Source organism: Balaenoptera borealis, assembly GCF_965194805.1.
Source record: "Balaenoptera borealis genome assembly, chromosome: 8".
NCBI classification, from domain to species: Eukaryota; Metazoa; Chordata; class Mammalia; order Artiodactyla; family Balaenopteridae; genus Balaenoptera; species Balaenoptera borealis.
In genome coordinates, this window is record NC_138865.1 from 16,096,805 (window position 1) to 16,123,419 (window position 26,615).

A 26,615-nucleotide genomic window follows, 5' to 3' on the forward strand; every position below is an offset into this window, starting at 1 on the left:
GAGAGCGTTTCACTACCTCCTGGGAATATTTATAATGAGAGGCTGGAACTCAGTGCCTTTCTAAGAACAGTGGTTTCCAAATTGTGGGTCATGACCTTCTGGTGGGTGATGAAATCAGTCAAGATCAGCATTTAAAAAGAAGAACAAGAATGAAAACAAAACAAAACCAGAGTACATCACACCTAGTCACAGTGTGTTCCAGGGGATTGAAACATACAATGTATTCCTTATCCATGAGTAGTGACCAAAGTGCCAGGGAATCCTAGTTTTTCTGGAAAGGGGTCTGTCCAAGGGCAGAAGAGATCCGGGCTGGAGGGTTTGGGGTGGGAGAGGGAACAAGGTCCTGGGCAACCTGGGGGCACTTACCCTCGCAGCGGCGCTTGTCAGGGGCCAGCTCATACCCAGGGTCGCAGCTGCACTTGTAACTGCCCAGGGTGTTGAGACACCGCTGCTCACAGCCCCCGCGGTTGGGCCGAGAGCACTCGTCCACCTCTGCGGTCGGAAGGAAAGGGTGTCAGGGACTCCCAGCCCGGGGCCTGGGTCCCTGCTCCTGCCCTCTGCTTGAGAGTCAAGTCCAGGGTCCCTCAGGCTGCTAGGACCACCCCCAGTCCCATTCCAGGGGGAGGAAGTCAGCTGTGACCTGCTCAGAACCCCACTCGGTCCCCAGGGGATCCTGTCTGTGACAACCCCAAAGGGACAGGCAGTGCCCTGAAGGAGGGGACAGGTGGGCCCATGGAGCCTTCCTTCTGACCACACTGGCTGGGCCGGTGGCCACCACCATTCACTGGGGCCTCTCATGTGCCGTCCCCGGCTGAGTACTATTCTTTCACCTCTGCTTCAATCCCTACATGAAGCCTGTGATAGAGGGGCTGTAACTGTGCTCAGCTTACAGATGAGGAAATGAGGTTTGGGCAGAACACCCTCAATGCCCAGGGTCACACCAATAAAAAGTCCATGCTGCCTTGTCTCCTCCCTGAGCTCCTACGGTACTTCCTGCCTGCACATCTCACCAAGATTCCTTCAGTACAAACTTTTGGACTTTAAGGCAACTCCTGAATTGTTATGTCAATTCTCTGTCAAGCACCTACCGTGTGCCAGCTACTTTTACCTACGTTTGTCATTCACTCAATGAGGTATGTAGTTTTTCAGTGGGACCTTTTCTGCCCAGTTAGGCCATAAATTCAAGGGCAGGGCGCCAGGGTCTACGAATCCCTCACAGTGTGTTGAGTGAGTGAATGAGGAACGAATGAAGCCATGGCGGCACCCATTCACAATAGCCAAGGTGTCCACCAATGGATGAGGCTAAAGGAAATGTGGTTCAGACACACAGTGGAATACTATTCAGCCTTAAAAAAGAAGGAAATTCCGCCATATGCGATAACACGGATGAACCTTCAGGACATTATGTTAAGTAAAATAAGCCAGTCCCAAAAAGTCAAATTCTGCATGATTCCACTTACATGAGGTATCTAAAATAGCCCAATTCATAAATTTAAAGAGTGGAATGATGGGTGTCCAGGGCTTGGGGAGTGGGAGGTGGGGAGTTATGAATCAGTGGGCATAAAGTTTCCGTCAAGCAAGGAGATCTGCACAGCACTGTGCCTTGGTCAGCAATACTGGTCTGTACACTTACTTAGATGTGTTCCGAGCGTAGATCTCACGCTAAGTGTTCTTACCACAATCAAATAAAATTTTAAAAATAAAAAGAAGGAACAAAGGAGGTGGGTTGGCCACAGGAGTGGGCCGGGGTAGGGGAGAGGGGAAGGAGGCACCTTTGAAAAAGTTGACGGCGAAGCCAGCTTTGTTAATGGACCCATCAGAGACGAACTTGAGCCAGAGGCGGCTGGACGTGCTCTTGATGTCGTCCGGCTTCTCGTAGCCGCAGTAGCGCCCGATGAGGGTGCTGCTCTCGCTGTGCCCGTCGCGCACCTCCAGATAGTCATAGGCGCAGCTGTCGTGGCGCTCAATCTGGGGGTCGGGGGCTCCGTCAGCAGGAGGAGCCCTGGCGGCCCAGACCCAAGCCCCGGAAGCCCGCAGGAGGTGGGCCGTCCTGGGGGTCTCTGACCCACCTCAAAGGACTGGAAGGTGAGGCCCACATGGAAGCCCTCGGACACCTGGATCCGCCAGATGCAGACTTTGCTGGGCCGGTAGTCGTCTGGGTAATTGGGCGACTGGATGTGGCCGTTGTCCTTTTTCACATCTCCCCCGCAGATGGCTTTGGGGACAGGGGACGAGGTGGGAAAAAGAGGATGTCGGTCAGAATGCTCTGCAATGTTCGAGAGCCCCTCTACCCCCTCTTCCAGCCCTGCCCACCCACATCCCCAGCTTCCCAGTGCCCCTGGCCCTGGCCAGTCCCAGTGGGATCTCTGCTTCCTCCTTCACGGGCCCTCGGCCTTGCGTCTGGGGTGCCAGGAGGGAGTGGTTCTAGGGTGTCCAGGGACCCCACCTCTGACTCCCCCGTCCCCCTGCCTCGGTACCTTCATAGACCGCAAAGAAGCCTTTCCCGACCCAGTTGCTGCTGCTGCGGAATTCAACCCAGAGGCGGCTGTCGGTGGAGACAATGGGCTCCGGGAGTTTGCCCCCGCAGAAGCGGCCTGCACAGACGGCGCGGACAGGGGGCAGTGAGGCCCAAAGCAAGGCCCTCTCCCTTCCCGCACCAGGGCTGCGCCTCCAGGAAGCCCTCCCCACCTCTCTGAGGGGCTCAGGGGCTCTGGCCCTGGTCTGCACTTGAAACACATTCAAGTTGGCCCGCATTTGGTCCAAGGTCCAGTTTGGCCTTGAAGAGCCAGAGTCCACTCTAGAAGATTTCATGCCCTTGAGGGAAAGGATAGGAGTCTGTTTCTGGAAGGAAAGGTAACTCCTCACCTTAACCAACGGTACCTGTGTTTTATTTACTTTTTAAAAAGAGCATTACCATCACTACTTATCCTTTCTTATTTGCTCTCCATGCAAACAAGTAATAACCAAAAACAAACACAGTTTTCTTTTGCTCAAATGCAAGGGATGCCATGGGACCCCAAATAAATCCCAGAAGCCGGGGACTGGGTCAGAAAATATCCTCTTTGAAATAAAACCTGACAAGAATCCACATAAGCAGATGAGGCTGGCCATCTGTGGAATTCTTTGTAGTCAAGAATTGACTAGGGATGATTTGTGTGTTCGTAATAAGATGGGTGTTTCCCAACTTTCAGCAATGGACAGAGGGTGCTGCCCTAGGAATGTAAGTTATGAAAAAGAAACTGCAAAAAAAAAAAAAAGAAAGAAAGAAACTGCAATCTTGGAAATGCTAACACTTCTGTAGCAAGAAGTGTCGTAATGACAGCTGCTTTGGGTGACTAATAAGAAATATTTGAATATCAGAAACTGGGGAAAAAAAAAGAGATGGTTAGCGAGGATTTCTCAGCCTGCTTCAGGCAGAGGCTGTGAGACAAAGTTCTAACGCTAATGAGCGGTCCTGAGCTACTTAGGCTCACATCCAGATCGAAGAAGGAGAATGCATGTAGCTCCTCAGGCTCTAGCTCTGTGTCCATTACAGCATCTTCTGTCCTGTGGTTCTGACCCATCCATCCCCCACTTACCCACTCCCCTACCCCCTGAGACAAAGCATCCTGTGCAAACAAATTTGGGCGACCGTGCCAGGAATGTAGGCCTCTGTGGTGCACCAGGCTGCATTGTGGGCACCCTCAGGCCACATCTCGTAGACAGAAAACGGAGCCTCTGAAATTGCCCAGAGGAGGAAGAGAGCCTGGAGCTGAGAGGACGGGCCTGTCCATCTCCGTCTGTCACCTTGTGTGACTCCCCACACCTATACACTGACGGCCACCCTCTGAGGGAGGCCTGGAAGCCCGTACTGAGGACCCTGAGGTCCAGACTGGGGAAGAGACTTGCCCAAAGTCACACATTTAGTGATGGAGCCGGCAGCACTGACTATACCAGGACTCCTGGTTCCCATGCTAGGGTGCTGCCCTTAGCCAAGCGCTGGTGTTGGGGGGAGGATGCAGAGCGTGTCATGTGAGTAGTTCTAAGAAGGACGCAGCTGTGGACGCGGTGAGACGGGGCTGTGCCGGTACCTCGGAGGGGCGCCTTCCTCCAGAAGCCGTCTCGGACCTCCACGTAGTCGTACCAGCACAGGCGGCTGCGGTACAGGTCCATGGACGTGAAGTTCAGGATGATCTGGGGAAATGGGGGAGGAAGAAGGTTACACCGCTGCCCACACATCGCCCGCCGGCCTCGCCCACCAGCCCCATGACCGCTGCCTGCCTCGTGAGGCTGTGTGCCACGGGTTATAAATAGTTAAGTGCTCCAGAAAGGAGCTCCTGGCACAGAAGTGTCCCTCGTCCCCAGCCATCTGCCAGTTCTAGTCAGCATTCTTCCCAGATACCCCAAGCCAGGCCTCACTTAAAATGCACAGCCTCGTTGAAAATATGTTTGAGACCTGGGGTCTCATTTTACTCATCTCCTTAGTAAGGAGCCGTTGCTTAGGGTTAAACAAACCCAGCTCTCCTCATGGTCAACTTAAATAATATAAATTACAGCATCTTTAGAGGGAAGAGGTCTCCTTGGTGAGAGAAAGGGCCCAGGGCGGCATGTGGGACCAGGGGCAGGGGGCGGTCTGAACGGGAATGAAGGGTTCAGAGAGGAAGAGCAGAGGGAAGAAGGCCTGAGTTACCCATTATCACGTATTTACTGAATGCTGGTTCTAGGCAGGGCTCGTGCTACCCGCTGAAGGGAATATCAGGTCTGTATGCCTCCCAAGAATGGGTTTAAGACACTCAACTATACTTCAATTAAAAAAAAAAAAGGGCTTCCCTGGTGGCGCAGTGGTTAAGAATCTGCCTGCCAATGCAGGGGACACGGGTTCGAGCCCTCATCCGGGAAGATCCCACATGCTGCAGAGCAACTAAGCCCGTGCACCACAACTACTCAGCCTGCGCTCTAGAGCCCACGAGCCACAACTACTGAACCTGTGTGCCGCAACTACTGAAGCCCACACGCCTAGAGCCCGTGCTCCACAACAAGAGAAGCCACCGCAATGAGAAGCCTGCGCACCTCAACAAACAGGTGCCCCCGCTCGCCACAACTAGAGAAAGCCTGAGCACAGCAACGAAGACCCAATGCAGCCAAAAATAAATAAATAAATAAAAGAAAAAAAAAAAAGAAAAAGATATGTCCTTGTCAAGGAACTTAGGACTTAGAAGAATAAGACATATGCATGAAAAGACCACCTAGTGAAAAACTCAAGACTCCAGTCATACGAGCCTGGGTTTGAATCTCGCCTCTGCATAAAATGGTGCATAAAATGGTGCATAAAATGAGGAAAGAGCATCTCACCCTAACACAGCAATACATCCGTATAGATACTGCCCTAAGCACCTCCTTCACATAAACTTATTTCAGCCCTTGAACTCATCAAATGTTCACCTAATACTGGAGGAACGTTTGATACCTCGGTAAGTACCAAGTCTCCCCAGCAGGGGGGCATATGAACAGGTAGAGAAGCACACTTCCTAGGAGGGAAACTGCTTCTTTAGTAGTTTCTGGAGTGAGCCCTGAAGCCTGCTGTATGTTCAGAGTCCAACAAGCAGGGACTCCAGAGAATGGCGCCCCCATCTGCGAGGAGTGTGCAGTGGGCACGAGAAGGCCCAAGGGGCCCACCTGTTAGGTGCTAGCTGGGTTCCCTGCTGGAGGAGAAGGGGACAAGGGTGTCCATCTCCCCTGTGGCTCACTGCCGTGTTAGAGGCAGACAGAGTGGAGGCCAGAATGAAAAAGATCCCACGGGTGCTGGCAGTTGCTGTCTGCAGCCAATACTGCCGCTGGTCAAGGAAGAGCTCCTGGCTCATGGTCACTTTAGCACCGACCCCGTCAGAATTCTTGGTGTCTTCTTTTTTTTTTAATTTTAATTTTTTATTTTATTTTATTTTTATTTATTTATTTTTGGCTGCATTGGGTCTTCGTTGCTGTGCGCAGGCTTTCTCTAGTTGTGGCGAGCGGGGCCGACTCTTTGTTGTGGTGCGTGGGCTTCTCATTGTGGTGGCTTCTCTTGTTGCGGAGCACGGGCTCTAGGCATGTGGCCTTCAGTAGTCGTGGCACGTGGGCTCAGTAGTTGTGGCTCGTGGGCTCTAGAGCACAGGCTCAGTAGTTGTGGCGCACAGGCTTAGTTGCTCTGCGGCATGTGGGATCTTCCTGGAGCAGGGCTCGAACCCGTGTCCCCTGCACTGGCAGGTGGATTCTGAACCACTGCGCCAGCAGGGAAGTTCCTTCTTGGTGTTTTCAGTATCCACCTGAACTATCCTTCCCATTTCCTGACCTTTGCATTCCCTAACCTCCTCTCTCACCCTCTCTCTGCCCCTTCTCAGCCAGCACATCATGCCCTGGACCTTGTTATCATCCATAATCTCAAATCCAAGGACCCCACTCTACATCCATGTGCCCCAATCTTTCCTTGCTCACTCCCTCTGTACACAGAGCTCAACGATCCTTCCAGTTCACTGCAACCTTCAATCTACTGAGCCTGTTGTACTTTCACTGCCTTTCACCCCCCTGTACTTACATTTCTTCTGACCTAACTTGGAACCCATGGTCCATCTTTCATATTTTCTTTTGATTCACACATGAGTTTAAATATGTTTGTGTTTGGGGGGGGCTTTCATTAATTTTGTTACTCTGAGATGTAATCAAGTGAGATCACGTTTTGAAAAGTGCATTACAGGGGACTTCCCTGGTGGCGCAGTGGTTAAGAATCTGCCTGCCAATGCAGGGGACACAGGTTCGATCCCTAGTCCGGGAAGATCCCACATGCCGTGGAGCAACTAAGCCCGCGTGCCACAACTACTGAGCCTGCGTGCTGCAACTACTGAAGCCTGTGCGCCTAGAACCTATGCTCTGCAACAAGGGAAACCACTGCAATGAGAAGCCCGCACACCGCAAGGAAGAGTAGCCCCCGCTCGTCGCAACAAGCAAAAGCCCACGTGCAGCAACGGAGACCCAACACAGCCAAAAAATAAATAAAAATTTAAAAATTAAAAGAAAAGTGCACTATATTACCCCTTTTTTTTTTTTTTTGGCCGTGCCGCATGGCTTGCAGGATCTCAGTTCCCCAGTCAGGGATTGAACCCAGGCCACGGCAGTGAAAGCCCGGAATTCTAACCCAATATTTTATCTTTTTAGAAAATGACCAAATATGACCACAGAGGAAGTTTAATTCACTATGGAATCCTCGGTGCATGGCACATAATAGTTGTTTAATAAATATTTCTTGAATGGAATTTTGCTTTTTGGAATCTATTCTAATATACTTGCCCAAGTGTATAAAGATTTAAGTTTCAAGGTATTTACTTTGGCAGTAATGAAAGCTTGGAAAAACTTAAATCAGCATCCATCAAGAGACCTGAGGGGATGATTAAATAATTAAATTAAGGGCAATCAAGATGATGGGATGCCAAGCAACCAGGAAAGTGATTGAGGTAGATCTATATGTGCTGACATGGAATGATGACTGTGATTTATTGTTGAGTGAAAGGCAAGTTACAGAAGGCCACACACCCACACCCACACCCACACCCACACACTAGAAGGGTCTGGAAGGACATCCCAAGTGTTACCAATGCTTAGTTGTCTCTGTGGAGTGGGATTTGGAGGATGATCAAGGGGAGAAAATTCACTTTTTACCTTAGGCATTCCTACACTGCTCAAAATTTTTACAACATGCATATGTTATCTTTATATCTAGCAAACAACAAAAATACCTTTCGAAGAGCTGCTGGGTGGAAGAAGGAATGCAGAGGGCCGAGTGAGGGCTCCCTAACTCCTAAACTTACACCCTTAACCCCTACTCCACGTGGCCTCCTTGGGCCTGCCAATCAATTTCACTCAGCAAGCAGCCCTGAGAACGGCAGCCACTTTCCCTTCCTCCCCGGAAACAACTGTGACTCTGTCCAGGGGGGATGGATTCAGGCCTCCGAAGAATAAACCGTGCCCAGCCAGCAGAGCCCCACAGGGCCCACCCAAGACCTGCCACGGGCAGGAGGAAGCAGAGGTCACCTCACGTGGAAGGAAGAGACCTGGGCTAGCAGTCAGGGGCATCCTACAGGGAGGCGCAGCCACGGCTATATTGAGACCGGAGGTGTCTAATTAAGAGTTGTAACAACTTCTGTCGTGTGGAAACAGCTGTGCGCTGGTGGCAGCGGCACTGCCCTATGGCAAGGAAAACTGGGCCAGCTCTGCCACTTCCTGGCCGGTGACTCCGGCCCATGGCTTGACTTTGTGCCTCGCTGTCTCTTTCTGAAAAATGGAGGTGACCGTAAGGACTCCACTGGGAAGTTGGGGGTAAATGAGATACGGGTACAGAGTCCCCAGGGGCACCCTGCGTGTGGGAAGTATTCCTCATGCTTGTTGGGTGCTCTCAGGGAGGAGTTGGGAGAACACGCCGACCCTGGGGGACCTGTTGTCTGGCTTCAGTCAGATCTTAGGCCTCATTTAACTCCTGTTTCCTCATTTAACTCCTCCTCTGGGCCTCTGTTTCCTTATCTGTAGGATGGTAACGGGAATAGTACCAGCCTCATAGGACTTAGGGGAATTAAATTAATACACGTAAAATTTATGACCTTGTCTGACACGGGTGCCATACATATATGTCACACATCCATATGACAGTGTATGCCACTTGATAAACGTTAATTTCACTCCTGGAGTTGAATTTGCTTAGATAGTTTGATATTGGGTTCTAAGGACGGTCCGGATCAGAACCCAGGAAATAGAGGGAGGCAAATGAGGTACCCGGGGAAGTTGACCAGGGCTCACTCATTTAATAGATCAGGACCGTAGAATGATACTAGCAGCCAACATGGATTGAATTCCCACTATGTTCCAGGCAGTGCCCTAAGCACTTTATGTACATTAACTTGTTTAATCCTCGTATCAACCCCATGAGGGAGGTACTATCACCAGGCTCATTTCACAAATGGGGAAACAAAGGCACAGAGAGGGCAAGCAACTTCCCCAAGATCATACATCCAGTAAAGAGCACAGCTGTGCGTCAAACCCAGGCACTCTGAATCCTAAACTTATACCCCTAACCTCCATTCCACGTGGCCTCCCCAGGCCTACCAATCAATTTTGCCCAACGGCTGTGCAAAGAATGAGCATCAACTTTCCCTCCATGCTCAGAGCTCTACGCCCTTCAGTGCCTGAGAAGAGGGACTTAAGGGAGGACCCAGCCCAGGCCTTGCAGAGGAGGGATGGGAGGGGTCATCTCTGCCCAGCTGGGGGATGGGAGGAGGCAGAATTTGGGTTGGACCTTGATGGGAATGAGGGTGGATACGGCCAAATCCAAAAACATTTTAAGTTCTTATCTTCTTGGCTCCTCTGCAACATTTGACTATGGGCTCCTTCTGAAACCACTTTCCTGCTCATAAAGGAGTTCCCTTCGTTGCTTGGGAAACACTGTAAATCCTCTTCAGGGCAGTTGCTAATTACGTGCAGTGTAAAGACTTGAGGATCCTCCAAGAAGTCCTCCAAAGTGGCTCTTTCTCCTGTTTGACATCCCTACGACTTGCACAATTCTACGAGATAAGTTTTACATTATCACTTGCATGTCTGGCAATAAGCTGAGAACTGGTAGGCTAGTGAAAAACAACCTCTCAGGAGCCAAATAGATGTCAAAGTCCATCCGCTAACACACGTGGATTTATTTAAGGTTTACTGTTGAAAGAGTAGACTTTGGAGTCAGACAGTCCTAGAACTGAATGCTGGTTCCACCATTGCTACCTGAGCAAACTTGGCCAGATCTACTGCTGCACTTTAAGCCTCAATTCCCTCCACTCTCCAGTAGGGATAACAGTACCTACGTCATGAAACGGTTGTGAGGAATAATGAGATCATGCATGTAAGATGCCAGTACTTTGGCACATAATTGGTAAGTAACAAAGAGTGGCCATGCCAATTTTATGATACCATCCTCTTCTGACTCCCCAGCCTTTAAATGTTTCTGTCCCCCAGGGTTCCATCTTTGGTTCAGTTACAACTCTACAGTTTCAACCAGGACCATGGGTGGGTTTTACTTTTTGCATTTCTACAATCATGCATTGGTTAATCTGGAATTTTTATCCATAGCCCACTTCTCTCCCTGGAGCTCCAGGCAGGCCTCTGAAAAAGGATGGGGAGTCTTGTGGGAGCTATGAAGGGAGCAGGTCCCAGGCACAGAGAGCCTCCTAAGGCAAGGCCATGTGCTCACTAGGGACTAGGGCCAGCCCATGCCAGCCCACAAAGCAAGGAAAGAAGAGGGTCCTGACCAGGTTGCCATATGCCTGCCAACTGAGCAAACCTCCTGAATGGGAAAGAAAGTGATGCTCTACCCTACTCTGTGCTCCGCAGGGCCGGGGACTGTCTCGTGCACCTGTCCATCCCCAGGGCTGGGCCCAGCACTGGGCACCTAGTGGCCACACAAGTTGCCGAATGGCACTTAGTTGTTGGAATGGGACAAGGCTTTAGAATACACACAGTATTTCAATCACAGACTTTTATGTCATAATCCAGGATCTATGAGATCTTGGGCAAGTTAATTTTTCCAAGTTTGTTTTCTCATATACAAAATGAGGCTAACATTAGCACCCAGCCTATAATGTTGTGCTAAAAGACATAACACAGAGATTTAACACATGCCTGGCCAATCATATGCTCAATAATCATTAGTTGTTATTATTATTATTGTTATCCACGGTGAGATTTCCAAAGGCTGGAAACCCTCAGCAGAGGAATGAAGGAATCCAGGGCAAGGTCACTACAAGCCAGTGAAAAGGACGGCAATTTTTAACTTAGATTCAGAACAAGAAGAAGAACAAGGAAGGGGTGGGTTCACTTTTGAGGGAAGATGGTAGAAAGTTAACCAAGGGAGATAGGGAATTACTCAGCTCTCAGTAAAAGTCTGTCGTAAGTGAGTATGATCTTCAAATTATAAAAAATAAAATCAGCATCGTTTGGAAAGGAAATAGAAGCTCAATAATACAGAAGGAGAGTCAGCGAGCGCCTCTTTAAATTGGCTTTTGCCTCTAGACTCAAAAATGACATCAGAGGACATTCAAATAACTTGCAGATGTGAGCAGTGTCTGTAATCTTGAGAACTCAGAACAAAATCTTTCCCAGTTTTCAAAAGGGGTTTGTATGCATGCGTGCATGCACATGCGTGTGTTGGGAAGGGGCTTTAGAGTGAATTCTGGGAATTGCAAACCACTGAGTTCAATGGTGATCCCCAATTAAACAGAGGGTCTATGACCATTTAGAAAAGAAACACTTGACTACTAGGAGCCAGTCTGGGTTCACTTGAAACAAGGTACATCAGACAAATCTCACTTCCTTTTTAAAAGGGGATCTACCAACTGGTGAAACAGTGGATTTGTTTTGGTAAGGCAATTCATCCATGTATTCGGCATTTATTAGTCACTTCCTGTGCCAGAGACATAAAGATGACAAAGGCCTCATCTCAGAAGCAGCTCATATGGTGGTTGGTCAATAAGGTGGTGACTGGTGGCTGGCTGGTAATGACATTTAGCATAGTCATAGCTAGTGGAATAGTTTTGCCCGAAGCCTGCAGATTACTGGGTCAATGTCAATTCAGAGGGAGATCTTGGATCTGCTTTAATTCATGTCCTGTTCAATATTTTGATCAAAGGCCAGGTTTGGAAGACCCAGAAGACATGCTTATCAAATGAGCTCATGGGAGAGTGAGGACAGCTACCTGCTGGATGGTGGAATTCTGATTCAAAATGATCTTGAGGGCTGTTGGAATGAGCAACGCGACCGGTAATAAAATCTAACCCAGATCAAGGTTGCACTAGGACATTAAGAACCAAGTTCCAATCAAGGGAAATAAAGCCTTAAAGCTCTTAGGAGCAATAAAAATATGAAGGACATGGAAGGTCCAGGGGTAGGTGAGAGGTCCAGACTCCACATGAAAAGCCTGTGAATGGATCTGAGAAGCACAAGCCTATGAATGGATCTGAGAAGCACTTAGAAAAATGCCTGGCACATAGTAAATGCTATTCACAAGTTAGCATTTATATATAACTATTAGTAGAAGCCTCTCATCATCCTGCAGGGTGAATGAGTTTACATTCCCCAGGTAGGTCACTCACAGCCACATGGACTAAGCTCTCCTACTCAGGGGTCCTGGCAGAGGAGAGGATGCTCAGTTACCTTCTCCCCAGGTGTGACTGAGATGCGCCATACGCAGTGCATGTGGGCGGAGTAGCCGTTGGGGTACTCGGGGGAGGAGAAGTTGCCCGTGCTATCTTGTAGGGTCTCTCCGCAAGCTGTCAAGGAAAGGAAATGACTGGGTTGCTGGCTGCAGGTGCCCAATCCCCCCAACTTTCTGGCTTCCCTGCCCTGAGTCCTGGCATACTTTGGGGAAGAGGAGAGAGTCTGGGATGGCCCTGTCCCTTTAAGATCCATCCCTTCTCCTTTCCGTTCTACCTAGTGCTGCAGGATGCCCTGTTGTCAAGGCAACATGGGTTCCAGAGTTAAGGTCAAGCTCCTCCGGAGGGCCTCACTCCATCTCACTCCCTGAGAATCGCTCTGCGCCCCCCATTTTCTGCTCCTACTGTCCCTCACTCTCACAGACCCTCAGAAGATGGGTGGCTTGGCATCTCCCCACCTGAGCCAAGCCCCAGTTTGGGTCTGTAACTTGAACACTCCCCCTCCCTGGGTGCCCCCTCCCCCCCGACACCAGGCAGCCTCAGCCTTTTCTAAGTCTCACAGCCTCAACCTTCTTGGCCCCAGGGCCTGCCCTCCCCCCCACCCTGGTCTGTCCCCACCCCTGCCCCGACCTGGGCACTTGTAGAGCTTGCGGGCCTGGGCAATGTCCCCCTTGCTGAGCCGGGTCCTCTGGCCGATGGGAGGCTTCACCCCATTCACCTCGTACTTGGGAACGATGGTGTCCAGGAAGATGCCCCTGAGGAGGAGAAGCCCAGCCTGGGTGAGAATCCGACGGGAAGGAGGGCGGCCGGCCCGCGTGCACCGAAGGTCACGACCCCGCGAGAGCCCAGACATTCCTCAGCAGGGTCAGGGACGGGTGGAGACGTCTCCCCTGTCATTACACTGCCCACTGCCCAGCAGCCACGCTGCTCCGTGGCAGCCACACCACAGGGCCCGGGGGAGCCCCGGGGACACGGACCTAGGAGGCCCTGGGGACCCACCGGTGCTCCGGCTCAGTCTGGCCCAACTCCCAGCCCTGGGAGAGCTCCAGACCCCTCGTCAGTCGTGTCTCAGCCCTGCCCGGCCCTGCTTCTGAGGCTCCCTGTGCTGATTCAGCCCTGACTACACCTCTCCCAGGACTACCCAGGGCCAACACTTCGCCCTGCTGGCACGGGCTACTCCTGATGGCACCTGGGACAAGGCCAAAGGGCAGGCTCCACCGTGGCCAGACCAGACCCCAGGGACAGCCCCGCTAGCTCCTGATCCATCAGCGTCCCCTGTCCCCTCAGTTCCTGCCTGCTAGGTCCTGGATGTTTCCATCCGGGAGGAGCAGAAGGAAGGGGGAGCAGGCATCCCTCCACCTCCCCAGGGCCCCTGACTCACACCCAGCCGGGCAGAACTCAGCAGGAGGTGGGGTGGGATGTGGTGGGAAATGTACAGGGGGTGGTCTGTGGGTGTGGCGGGTGGGATGACCTCACCACCCTTCCTTGGTCTCTGTTCCCTCAGGTCTGGAGGCAGGAAGAGTGGGTCTAGAAGGAGCGTCTGAGGAGAGGGGGAGGGCCAGGGTCTGGGAGAGCAGAGACGGAGGATGAGGGCAGAGCCAGGCATGGGAAAGGCCAGGAGGGGGTGCGAGTTGGGGTGCAGGGGGCTTGGGGGGGAGGCTGAGGAGGAGGAGGGGCTGTTTCCCACACTCTGCTAAGGAGAAGCTGGGACGGGGAGGCTGGGCCACTACCTCTGGGGGCTCTGGCTGTGATTTCTGGGAACCTAGGCCCAGGATAAAGAGTAGGTGTACATGTGCTCGTGAGCTGGGGAGGAGGGTTGGTCCAGGGCAGAAGCCAGACTTTGTGCCAATCAGCCAATTACAAAAAGGCAGACCCATCAGAAAGACATGCCCCCTTTGGCTGAGGGTTGAGGGAAAAGCTCAGCTCCTTCGGGCGGATACGGTTCCGGGGCCACAGCACACCACGCGGCTGCACAGCGGCTGGGTTTCAGCCTCCCGGGCCAGGTGTGCCCAGTACTAGGTGAAGAGCCCAGGCTGTGTGAGTCCCGGCCCTGCCATGGACCCATCACGGAAGAGGACAGCAGGGCAGGCAGCACCCACGGGTCCTCTGCCTGGGGGCCGCAGCCACCCAGAGGCCCACCCTTGTCCTCGCCAACGACCCCAGCAGGGCAGGCTAGTGCAAAGCGGGAGGCCTACGGAGGGCAGGCCCGGGCTGCCCCAGAAGAGGCTGGGCCCCATCTCTCACCTGGAGAATGTGTTCCGGGCATAGTGCATGATACTGTCAAAATCATAGGTCTCCCCCAGGGATTCCACCTCCTGGACCTCCATCTTCAGGAAGTTATACTCCTGCCCTGCGAAGACCAGGAAAAGGGTGTGGGGAGGTGGGAGCGGGCGGGTCTGTGCGGGACGCAGTGCTACCTTTTCAGGGTGGGGAACGGGGTCCTCCCTGCACTTGAGAGGTGCCCCCCTACCTGAGGGTCTGGGCAGCTGCCAAGGGAAGCCTGGGGGAGGGGCGGGTCTCTAGAAGAGTCTGTCCAGCAGGGGGGGTGGGTGGCTCAAGGGAAGATGGGAAGGAGGTGCCCAGTTCTAGAACCGCAGGGAGATGAGAGCAGTGAAGAGTGGAGGAGGCCTGGGGAGAAAGGGAGGAAGCAGGAAGGGAGGGAAGAAAGAGAGCACAGTGGGAAGAAAGGAGAGAGGAAAAAACCCTTAGAGGACAGCATAGGCAGAGAGCAGGAGACTGGGTAAAAGTGAAGAGAAAGGCTGAGGCAGCATGGGGGATGGGCCGACCCCTTCCCACCCGCCACCCTAAAGGCCAGGTGGGTTCTGGCTGCTCCAGACAGCCCCTGTGTGCAGGACCTGGACCTGTCCTGGCCCCCCGTCTGGCAACTGATTTGCAGTCCCTGAGCTGCTACTGACCCGGAGGAGATGTTGCAGGGGAAGGGTCTGGACCCCAGGCAGGGCTGTGACTATCCAGCTGGCTGGGACTATAATGCTGAGTTGACCAAAGGTGATGGCTTGAGGGAGCAGCTCCCACCCTGACCAGGAGCCCTGGAGGGGCAGGCAGAGGTGCGTACCTGGCTGGATGTTCTCGCGCACAATGGAGACGTGGCGGTCTCGGTCGGGCCGCGTGTGTTCGTGCCAGAAGCCGATGACATGACCCAGTTCATGGACCACGATGCCGAACTTGTCACAGTTCTTGCCGATGGAGATGGCCTGGGGGCCCCCACCACGGCGGCCCACGTAGGAGCAGCACCTGGAGGGCGGGGCCAGCTCAGGGGGGCGGTCCCGAGCTGGGGGAGTGCATCCACTCAGGGGTCGGGTGTGGCTGCCGGGGGGGGCCAGGGAGCGGAGGGGTTGGGGAGGGACCCGAGTGCGCGATGCCCGGACTGTGTGCTGGGGTCTGAGCCACATCCGGGGCAGCTCCTGGGGAAATGCCCCATGGCGGGAGGGGACAGATGACGCAGGGCTGTGCCCAGATGGGACAGCTGCAGTGCTCAGGACAGAACGTGGGTTGGGGCGACGGCCGAGGGTACAGAGCCCAGGGGCCCCTGCTCACCCGCAGGGTCGATAGGTGAACACAATATAGCTGTCCTCGTCTGTGCGCTCCAGGAAGGTGACACAGGTGTGCTTCTCCCAGTGCCTCATGGCCTGCCGGAAGACTGCCCTCTGGCTGCCTGCCAGGACAAGGGAGGCCAGGCTGTCACAGCTGTCCAGGTGGGCCCACTTCCACCCATTGCTAAAGAGTCAGCCATTCACTGGACAGACAGGCAGAAGGTACCACTCACACCATCATGCGCGACAGGGCTGTCCTGAGGCCAGGCCAGGGTGCAGGCTGCTTCCCACACGCCCGACATCATGCTCACCAGTGAAATTTCCCCCAATGACAAAGGGGATGACCCCATCGGGCCACACGCGCTCTGGTCTAGACGTTGCTGCCCTCCGGCTCCGGGACCTGCTTCTCCATCTCCCGTGACTTCTCCTCTGCGGCTGCCCACTAGTGCTCTGACAGTTGAGGGTGGAAGAGTTTCCTGAAATTGAAAGAAGAAGGCATTTGGTCGCAAGGGAAAGAAGAGCAAGAAGAAGCAAATTACAACCGATCCTCATTATCTAGGGATTCCGTATTTGCCCGCTCAGTAAAATTTCTTTGTAACCCACAAATCAATACCCTCAGCTCTTTCATGGTCACTTGCTGTCATGCACAGAGCAGTGAAAAATTTAAGTCACCCAACAGGCATGATCCCAGCTGAGCCTGAACAAGGCAAGCTGCCTTCTTGTTTCAGCTTATACTGTAAATATCTTTTTCACAATCTATTTAATGCAACATTTTTTGCATTTTGTGCTTTTTCTTGGTGAGTTTGCTGTTTAAAATGACCCTCCCCTTACCCCCCTGTAGTGCTGAAGGGGTGTCTAGTGTTCCCAAGTGCAAGAGGGCTGGGATGTACCTTATGGAGAAAATACCTGGGTTAGAGAAGCTTTGTTCAGGCATGAGTTACAGTGCTGTTGGCCATGAGTTCAACGTTAATGAATCAATGCTATATTAATTAAGATGTCTTTAAATAGAAACACACATAAGACTGGGTTACGTATTAATGAGTTGATGAAAACGTGACCAGAGGCTTGCAGGAACCTAACCCTGTATTTCTCCTAGGAGTAATGGCACAGAATTTGCTAATTCAGTGTTCGCAGTGACTTTATGGAATAACTGTAAGGTTATTCTATAACTCTATTCATAACTACCATGAACAGAGAGAACTGACTGTCAGTGAAAAAGAGAACAGCGGTGTACTCGTTTCCCCAGACCTGCAGGGGACCCGAGACTAGGAAACAGTCCCGTCTCAGCCAATAAACCTTCATATTTGTGGAGCATACAGAACTTGATGTCCTCTTTAAGTATTCCCAAGTACATGTCCTCATTTGACACAGTAGCTCTCTGGATGGACTGGGCCAGTGTCGCTATCTACATTTGACAGATGAGGAAACTAAAGCCCAAGATTTGCGCAAAGTCAGATGGTGGGTTAGTGGCAAGTCCAAGTTATCCAAATCTCCATTCTGCTTTCCTCTTGTCCCGTGTCTACTAATCCCCACTAAGGTCAAGTAAGCCTTGCTAGTTACCAGGCTACCAGGTCACCCTCCAATGCCAGCTGCTCTCTGGGGTAGTTTGACCTTTACTCCATGGCCTGCCCATGCCAGGATCCTCCCTCCTGCCAGACAGGACAACTGCCTGGCACCACCAGAGTGTGCCCAGAACAGGTCCCAGGTGAGAATCCCCCACTTGGGCAATGGGAGGGTTACCTGTGAGCAGGACCACGTTCCAGAGCGGTGAGAAGGATGGACAGAACCAAGACAGCCCAGGCCCTCAACCCTCCCATTCCCTCACCCATTCACAAGTGCCAGGTTTGTTGGGGCCGGGGGGACTTGGACCCACCCTGACCTTGAAGAGCTTTGAGTCCAGCTGGGGAGAGAGACATAGAAACAAATCATTGCAGTGTGGTGCGACTTGTGAGATGCTATCAGTGTAAGCCCAGAGGAAAGAGCACAGCAAATGGTGGCATGGTCAGGACTTGGGGACGATCAGGGAAGATTTCACAAGAGAAGCTCTTGAGATGGGCTTTAAAGGATGCGTAGAGGCTTGCAAAGCGGGAGCAGGAGAGGAAGCCAGGAGGGACGGTGATGTGGAGCAAAGAGCCTGAGATTTGGAGAAGCCTTGGGCTCCTGTCCCAGTTTTGCCACTGACTAGCTTTGGGACCTTGAGCAAGTCACATTACCTCTGTGACTCTTAGTTTCTGTACAGATGGTCTCTGACTTACGATGGTTCTACTTACAACGTTTTGATAGTACGAAAGTGATAACACACTCAGTAGAAACCGTACTTCGAATTTTGAATTTCCTGGGCTAGTGATAGGCAGTGTGATCCTCTCTTGAGATGCTGGGCAGCGGCAGCGAGCCGCAGCTCCCCGCCAGCCACACCATCACGACGGGAAACAGCCCGTACGCTCACAACCATTCTGTACCCAGACCACCGTTCTGTTTTTCGCTTTCAGGACGGTATTCAATAATTACGTGAGGGATTCACCATTTTATTATAAAATGGGCTTTGTGGCAGAAGATTTTGCCCAACAGTAGGCTAGTGTAAGTGTTCTGAGCACCTTTAAGGTAGCCTGGGCTGAGCTATGATGTTCAGTAGATTAGGTGTATTAAATGCATTTTCGACTTCAGATATTTTCAACTTATGATGGGTTTATCAGGATGTAACACCACCATAAGTTGAGGAAGATCTGTGTCTGTAAAGTGGGAGTTGTCCTGACCTACCTGTGAAGGTGATTGGGGACAGTCAAGTTAGACAATGTTTTTGAAAGTACTTTGTAAACTGGAAGCAAAAAGCAATGTGGGTGCTTAGCTTCTGGGTATGTCTACACTTGCCACTGCTCTGGGGAAGGGATAAAGATATCCCAAGGGAAGACAAGCCCTTATGCTGGGTTCAGGCTCATGGCCTCTGTCCTGGGAGGCCCTGGCTGGGAACAGGGAGGTTCCTTGTTTTTCCAATTCTGGAACCCATTTCTGAGACAGAGAGGGGCCAGCCCGTACTGGGTGTACCTGCAGCTTTGATGGAAGACCTGCGGGTTGCACGCTGTCTGAGATCCGCAGCCTGCTGCACCTGGAAGGCCCTCAAGTCCTCCTCATCAAGGGCGATGTCCCCAAGGAAGGCAGCTGGAGAGAGAAGAAGCCGGGGCGAGTCAGTCCCCCTACCCAGCACTGAAAGCCCAGCCCTGTGGGCACAGCCCCTGGCCCCAGCAACTGTAATCCTCAAGTGCCTTCTGAGGAAGGGGAAGGGACATGGGGGCTTTGAGGATCTCTTGGGAAACTCATGATCATTTTTCAGCTGGAATCTCAGCAAAGCGGATGCCCACCCCCACCAGACTGTTAGCTCCTCAAAGCCACAGTCGTGTCATTTATTCCATCATTCTTTAGCAAATGCTTAGTAAGCACCTACTATGGGCCGGCGCTACTCCAGTGATTAGCAAGACAGAAGAGGTCCCTGCTCGCAGGAAACTGACCTTCAAAGAAACACAAGTAAACAAATACGGAGCTCGAGAATTCCAGGAAGGGATGGGTGCTACCAAGAAAATGAAAGGGGATGAGAGGACAGAGTGTCTACTTCGGGGGCCCATAACCTTAGCTTTGTGCTGAGCATATGGAATTCACTCAACAAATGCCATTTCGATTACACTGAGGGGAGCGTATATTGAGGGGAGCCAGGACACCTGATGGGCTTGGAGGAAAAGCTTTAATAGTTCTCAAGTGATTCATATTCTAAGTCTCAGAGTCCCCTCTCTGGAGGAAGAAAGGCCTGGGGGAAAAGAACCCATCTAACGGGACATTTTGATTTCTGGAGCTGGGGGCTGAGGTTTCCAGAGGGATGGGTTAAGCAGTCTATCTGCTTTTTGAGAAACAGAGGCCCTGGAGCTGAGCGCTTTGGAAGGAGCTCAGATGCAAGCTTCATGCTGGGCTGCTGTGGGGGAGGTGAGAGGCTGGGCTGGAGGTGGAGCAGAGAGCAGCTTCCCCCCAGCTCCACCCACAGTGACATCTGCTTCTCATCCCAAGCGCTACACAGGCCTGGTGGGCAGCGTTACACAAATTGTTTTAACCTTGAGGCCTTGCACACAGGTTTCTCCTCCCCAGATGGCCCACTGGGTGGACACACACACACACACACACACACACACACCCCTACTCATCAACACAGAATCAGACACATGGGCCAGTGTTCCTCCAGACACATGGTGACATCCACAGCCATGCCACCAAAAACAGAGCTATAAAAGTCACAGAGACAACCCTGCATGCACAAGCAGCACCCATACCACCCCTTCTGGTGGGAGGCACTCAATAACGTTTGTTCAAGTGAAGGGTCACGTCGATATTCTTTGGGCTTGCAAACACGTGCCCCAGACACACACTATTCTATAGATGTGACCTGGAGCTGGATGGGCAGAATGCGAGAGTGACTTTAGCAGTTATCTAGGCCAAATTTCCATTTTACAGATGTGGAAACTGAAGCCCAGAAGGGCAATGATTTAACTGAGACCATGTTGCTAGTCACTACAAAGGCTGGATTTATAACTCACGCCTCCTGATTCCCAGTCCAGCGCTCACTGCACTGAAGTTCATCATCTTGCAGAACCCATATTCTAAATACTCACTCAGACACACACATCCACCAAAAAATACACACATCACAGACAGTCCTAAAACACACATGCAGAAGCTCCAACACACACAAACCCAACTGCAAGTTCCAAGCCCATTAAGCCAGTAATAGTAGCAATAATGACACCTTATGTAAATGTCTGTTGAAATTTATGTGGTGCTTTCCAGTTGACAAAGTGCTTTCATATTAATGAATTCATATTGATGAATTAATTAATCCTGGCCCACCAGGGACATGCCCATTAAGCCAAGCTCCACCCATACGCTTGCCTAGGAGTGTCCCATTACAAACTCTTGGAGAGATAAGCTAGTGGCTAGATTCGAGCCCACCTCCCTGACTTGAGAGATCAAAACACTTGGATGTGAGAGGGGAAATGCCTTGGCCAAGTTCACCAGCTGGTAGGTGGTCCAGAAGTTCTTCCTCCACACGGGAAAGATTCTCTTATTGAAAACATCACCCTTGGCGGCCTTGGCTCAGCAATTGATGGGACAGCAATACAAGGCGCTTCTCAGCTGACATGCAAGGGTGACCTTAGCAAGGATATGGGATGGGAGGTGCACCCCACGGAGGTGGTGGCGGGTCCTATGTGCCAGTGTTCATATGGGCATTCATGTCCCACGTGAATGCTCCCACACCTCTGCTCACTTTGCACCTTTGCACAGACACTGCACCGCCAGGCTCACACAGCCACACCCGCAGACATCACCAAGTACACATGTGGCTGGACATTTAGACTCATCTTCAGACATAGCTGCAAACAGCAAGGTCTTTGGAGTCAGACAGACCTGTCTTTGAATCCCAGCTTGACTACTTCTCACAGACAAGTCATATGAACTCTTCTAAACCTCAATTTTCTCCTATATAAAAAAGGAACAAATAAAAGAATCTGTCTCCCAGGATTACTGCATGAAATAAGGCATGTAAATAAAGCATCTAGCACAAAGCCTGGAGCACAGTAAGAAGCCATGGAATGGCCACTGTTAATATCGCCCCAATAGTAGCCCTATAATCTCAAGTTTAGCTCTCTACTTTCAAGGGCACAGAGTTTTCACCCACACTGGCCTCCTGGCTGAGTGAAGCCCCCAGGTGCTCAGAAGCAGAACCTTAAATTCCAAGTACAGAGGCCACAGAACTGTGTTGGCCTGTGGGACCAAGGCGGCGTGGAGGGCAGGGTGAGCGGAAGGCGGGACACGCTCTGGGCTAGCCTAGCCACGGAGCTCACTGCCAGCAGCGCCCTGCGGTGGGAATGTCATGACTGAAGAATGCGTGGGAACTGAGGGGGGAGGGGAGAGATGGGGGTGGGCAGGAGAGCCTGATGGCCAGGACCTGGGCCTGAAAGCCCTGTCCATTTGGGATGCCCTCCGGGGAAGCTAGGGAATCTGGATCCTGGAGAGTCCAGGATGCCCGTCCTTACCAGGAAGGAAGCCCTGGGTCAGGGTCAAGGTCAGGATAGTAGTTGTTTTCAACACGGGATCAAAAGTTTTTGTTTTGTTTTCCGGCTGTAAACCAGCCAGGAGCACTCATGGCTGCTCCATAGCCAGTTCCCCCCCACCACACACACACACACACCCACCCGCCCCCCAGCAGGAGAGGAAAGAAGAGAGTAAGTAGCGCATCCTTCAGGTCGGCCGCCTCACTGCAGTCTCCTCCCCTTTTACGGGGAGGGAGAGGAGCCTGGCTGGTGTGATGGAGCCCCAAAGCCATGTGTACCAGGCACACTACGCATGTCCCATTACACAGATGCAAGCTTCTTGCTGGGGGAGGACACGCTTAAGCTCCTGCGAGTGTTTGCGTGTACTTAATCACAGTGTACATTTACACACAGGTGCACATTTGCACACGCACTTACATGTACTCAGGAGTACCAACATGCACAGTTGAACAGACTTGCCCATAAAGCAGGGGCACACCCACAAACGTGCAAAAAACACACTCTTCACTACTTCCCTGTGCAAGCCCTAGTGTTTTCAAACACACAAAGAACTGCACGTGCATACCCCATTTCACAGGCTACACCCCCAGAAGGAGAGGGGCACCTTTAGAAATGGAGAGGGGAGAGGAGAGAGAGAGAGATTAGCCGATTCCCCTAGCTCTCCTTAGGAGGTAAGCTTTAGTGGCCTGAGGAGTGATACATTCTACTCCCTCCCCTCCCCCAATATCTTCTCCCAAAATCCCTGGAGAAACTAGAATTTTTGAGAGTTCCTTCTTCTGGGGGAGTCCCATCGGTCCCCCTCCATCTGGAGCCCAGGGAGATTGTAAGACTTTTCCTCCTCCCTTGGGGCACCTAAAAGAGAAGGTGACTCATGGAGCAGGGGTATAGGTGGGTGGGTGACTCATTCAGCGTGTCTGGAGGGGGAATGTGGTCTGGCAAGAGAAGGAATTGTTTCTCAACCTCTGGAGCTGATAACCTACTCCTCTGAGGCCCCCTGAAGTCCAAATCTGGGCTACAAAGCCCCTGGGATGGGGATGCTGACAAGGACTGGTGAGCTACTGGCCCACCTCACCTCCCCAAAGCAGACCTCTGAGCTGCCAGCTGAGGCTGAAGTAAGGTCCTTGCTGGCTCAGGAGAATCCCTGTGGGCTTCTCTGCTGATGGGAGCAGCTGTGTCCCAATTCCTGCCTCTAAGGTCCCTCCCAGAGTCCTGAGTCATCTGGGGCAGCCAAATGGAACTGGGAATCTTAGGGAAGGATTCCCTTGATGGTTTGGCATCCCAACATACAAGAAATCAGGGCTGACTCGCAATCTCCCTGGGAGAGAGGGAGAGGGCTTGGTGGAACCAGCTCTGAGCACACACAAGCCAGCCTGGCTTCCTGCCCATTGTTCTGATCTTGCCCAGAATATCCAGGCACCTCTCCAGGGTATCAAGGGTCTTAATTTTGTCCTTACTGAAACAGTAAACCATCACTCTGATGGTAATAGCAAGAGGTGACCTCAAATGAAGAGGCCCCGCTCTCCTGAGCGATCACAGGTGAGCCAGGGAGTCAATGGGGCTTTCATTCTTGGTCCTCCTCGCACGTGGCGGAGAGGAAGAGGAGAGAGCTGGAGAGCATCAAGCGGGTAGAGGTAGCAGGCACAGCCAGGTGCATCCAAAGGAAGTAAAGCCAGACACGCCTGCCACTGCCACCTCCCGCATCTGGAGGGCAGGGCTCAGAGGGGGCAAGAGGTGAAGGCCGGCAGGAGAGGTTAACACAAACAGAGGAAAGAGCCTGGGGACCTGAGGCCTGAGGGTGTTGGTGTGGGGTCTTAGGAGTCAGGTCGGAGGGAGGCAGGGCTGCACCAGTCACACCCAGGAGGGAAGCCTGGTCTGACCCTGAATCTTGGCCTTGTCAGACCCTCCTGGCCACCCCCAGGCCTGGCCCAGCTCCCCATGAGCCCCACGAGCCCCGAGCCCCAGTGGAGAACTTTCTCCAGAGTCCTCATTTGAAGTTCCAGCTCAGCTAGCCCCACCCTTCCATGAAATCTGAGACTGGGGATAGAGCCCTCAGCCTCCCGCTGCTCAAATCCCTCCAATTTCCAACTGGTAGTGAAATACATCAGATTGGCTTCCTACCTATTCTTTAAGACCTTGCCCAGCCCTCCTTCTCCACGAAGACCTCCCCAAACTTCCCAGCTTGCTGTGATCACTGTTTCTCTGCCACCACCACCACCAGGGCTGCAGAGGGGCAAGAGGCTCCTTGAGCATTTAGGGCTTTCCCTCCTTGGTTTGTGCAGTTGATTATGTCCACGTGTGTCTTGTGCCCCTTTTGGACTGTAAGCTCCTTGAGGGCAGGGGGCATGACTTATAATTCTCTGTATCTCCCACAACATCAAGGCCAGGGCCTGGCACCTCTTAGGCATTTAGTAAATGTAGATCAGTTGAATGAATAAGTGACACAAGGATGGGGTTAGGGAGACACTCCTTTCTCCTGAAAACCAAGCCTATTCCCTCAGAAAAAAATGAAGTCAGAGCGTGAGGCACAGAAAACAGCAGGTAGGCCACCAACATTTATTTAGTGCTTACTGAGTGTTAAGCTCTCATATGCATTTTATATATGTTCTCTCATTTAATCCTTACCACCAACTCTACGGAGAATCGGAGAATCGTATTATCAGTTCCATTTTACAGGTGAGAAAAGCAAAGTTCAGAGATGATAATTACCATTCCCAAGACACTACAGCTAATGAGTTATGGGTCCAGGATTGAGAGCTAGGTCTGCCTGCCTCCAAAGCCCACGCTCTGTCCACTTAGCCTCATGTCCACCCCAAGCCCAGCGAGAAAGATGGAGGCCAATGTCTGGTTTGCTCACAGCCCAGCAGGGGTGGAGGAGCAAGGGCTGGGGGATTGGCTTCTCCTCCTCGCACTGGAAGGACTCTTATTCCTGCAGTTTGCTCTGATCCATCACCCAAAGAGGGGTCCCCCGGGTCAGGACCAGAGCAACCTGCCCCCCAACACCTCATGCTCCACACAGGCACTTCTAGAACTCCAGGCACTGTGCCACTGCCCTGGCTCTGGCTATTTGGAGACAGTCTGAAGTCAGAGGCAGGAAGTCGAAGGTTCTGATATCTAATGCCCTGTGTGTTCTCTTGTCCCAGGCAGCCTGTTCAGGGTCATCCGATCAGGCAAACGGCTGGAGTGCATGACCATCTGGTCACTCTGTGGGGCGGGGGGGGGGGGGGGAATCCCTCTGGGCCCAGCAGGAGTGAAAGGGTTACATGGGGTCTTCGTGGACAAAGAACACACATACACACACACACACACACTCCGGGGCCCTGACCTGGGCTAATTAGCCTCCAGTGTCTGTGGGACAGAGAGAACTGACCTACAGTATCTGAGTTCTCTGTTTTTCCCCTTTCCACCCCACTTGGCCTTAGTAGGGTCCTCTGGCACACGGGCAGAAGTTAAGTCCCTGTCCTGGGCTGGCTTCTCTGACTTTGACAGCTGTCTCCGAGGTCAGAAACCTGCTGCCGCTGGTGGGGAACATGGGATTCCCAGTGGGCATGATCTCAGAGGATCCCTTGAAAAACTTTCTTCTTCCACTTGCTGGGTGGGGGCCTCAGGAGACCTGCTCCTTGGAGATATAGGCCTCCCTGAACCCAGCGGGACAGACGTGCAGCCCCAGGGCAGCCTAGACAGACAGGCTGGAAAACACCAGTGTGCTGGAGCCCGGGATGGGGGAGAAGGGAAAAGTGCACACACACACACACACACACACACACACACACACAGAGGAGTTTGGCCGGAAAAGTTTCCAGTAGAAGGAAAAGCCTCCTTGGCAGCAGGTTTCTCCTGGGACCCGGGCAGGAATCCTCTGGGAGAGACCAGAGACAGCCACGGCAGCTCCCCCCAACAGCAGCAAAACTTCAGTCCCTAAAAGTCCCCCAAACTTCCCCCTCCCTCTCTCCCTCTTTCTTTTGTTCCCCACTGCATTGCCAACCAGGCAGCTCCCGGCTTCCCACACCGGACTGTCCTCCCCCAACCCCGAACCCTCAGCAGCCCGCGCCTCCCTCCCAGCCTCGGCCCGCCCGCGCCCGGCCCGGGCGCCCCGGGACCGGCCGGTGGGGTGGGGGGCGCCTACCCGCCTTGCAGGGGTCTTTGTAGTTGAGGGGCTCCGCGTCGTCCTCCTCCCCCAGGTCATAGGTGTAGTCGGCCAAGTCGAGCTGCCGGCCCGGGCGCGCGAGCAGCAGCAGCCAGAGCAGCAGCGGCAGCGGCGGGCGGGCCACGCCGGGCATGCTGGCGGGCGCGGCGGCGGCGGGCGCGGTGGCGGCGGCGGCGGCGGCGGCGGCGGCGGCGGCGGCGGCGGCGGGTCGCGCCCGGACGCGGGAGCGGACGAGAGGGGAAGCGGAGGACTGGCGGCGAGGGGAGGGCGCTCCCGGCCGCCCGCTCTCCCCCCGCGCTCTCCCTACCTCTTCCCCTTCCCTCTCCTCGCCCTCCCTCCTTCCTGTCTCCCGCCCCCTCTCCGGCCCGGCTTCTCCGCTCTCCCTTCCCTTCTTTCCGTCTCTTTCCTTCTCTCCCTCCCTCCCTCTCCCCCTCTTTAGGGAAATGAGCTCGCTGGAGGGCGGGTTTTCGCCTGGAGCTCGGCCCCCCTCGGGGCCGGGACCGTGCTCGGCCGGGCCGGGACGCGCGCCAGCCGGAGGCGGGGAGGGTGTAGAGCTGGCCGGCCGGGAGGGGGCTCGGGAGGCGCGGGGCGCGGGGCGGCGGGGCCGGAGAGGGGGCGCCGGGCGCCGGGCCCCGGGGTGTCC

The 26,615-nt window shown here is 53.1% G+C and overlaps 1 protein-coding gene across 2 annotated transcripts in view; it reads right to left on the reverse strand.

Moving 5' to 3' along the window:
• The window catches only part of BMP1 (bone morphogenetic protein 1), a 40,070-nt gene extending 13,701 nt beyond the window's left edge, over positions 1–26,369 (reverse strand). For both annotated transcript variants that reach the window (XM_082403074.1, XM_082403075.1), the window contains exons 1-13: positions 25,952–26,369; positions 18,782–18,895; positions 16,051–16,215; positions 15,744–15,861; positions 15,262–15,440; positions 14,433–14,538; positions 12,819–12,943; positions 12,190–12,305; positions 4,071–4,173; positions 2,478–2,594; positions 2,070–2,215; positions 1,773–1,968; positions 367–492 (exon numbers count right to left, since the gene is read on the reverse strand). In XM_082403074.1, coding sequence (XP_082259200.1) covers positions 367–492; positions 1,773–1,968; positions 2,070–2,215; positions 2,478–2,594; positions 4,071–4,173; positions 12,190–12,305; positions 12,819–12,943; positions 14,433–14,538; positions 15,262–15,440; positions 15,744–15,861; positions 16,051–16,215; positions 18,782–18,895; positions 25,952–26,105 — 1,765 coding nt within the window. In that variant the 5' untranslated portion in view covers positions 26,106–26,369. The remainder of the gene's footprint in view (positions 1–366; positions 493–1,772; positions 1,969–2,069; positions 2,216–2,477; positions 2,595–4,070; positions 4,174–12,189; positions 12,306–12,818; positions 12,944–14,432; positions 14,539–15,261; positions 15,441–15,743; positions 15,862–16,050; positions 16,216–18,781; positions 18,896–25,951) is intronic.
• Positions 26,370–26,615: the final 246 nt, after the last annotated feature.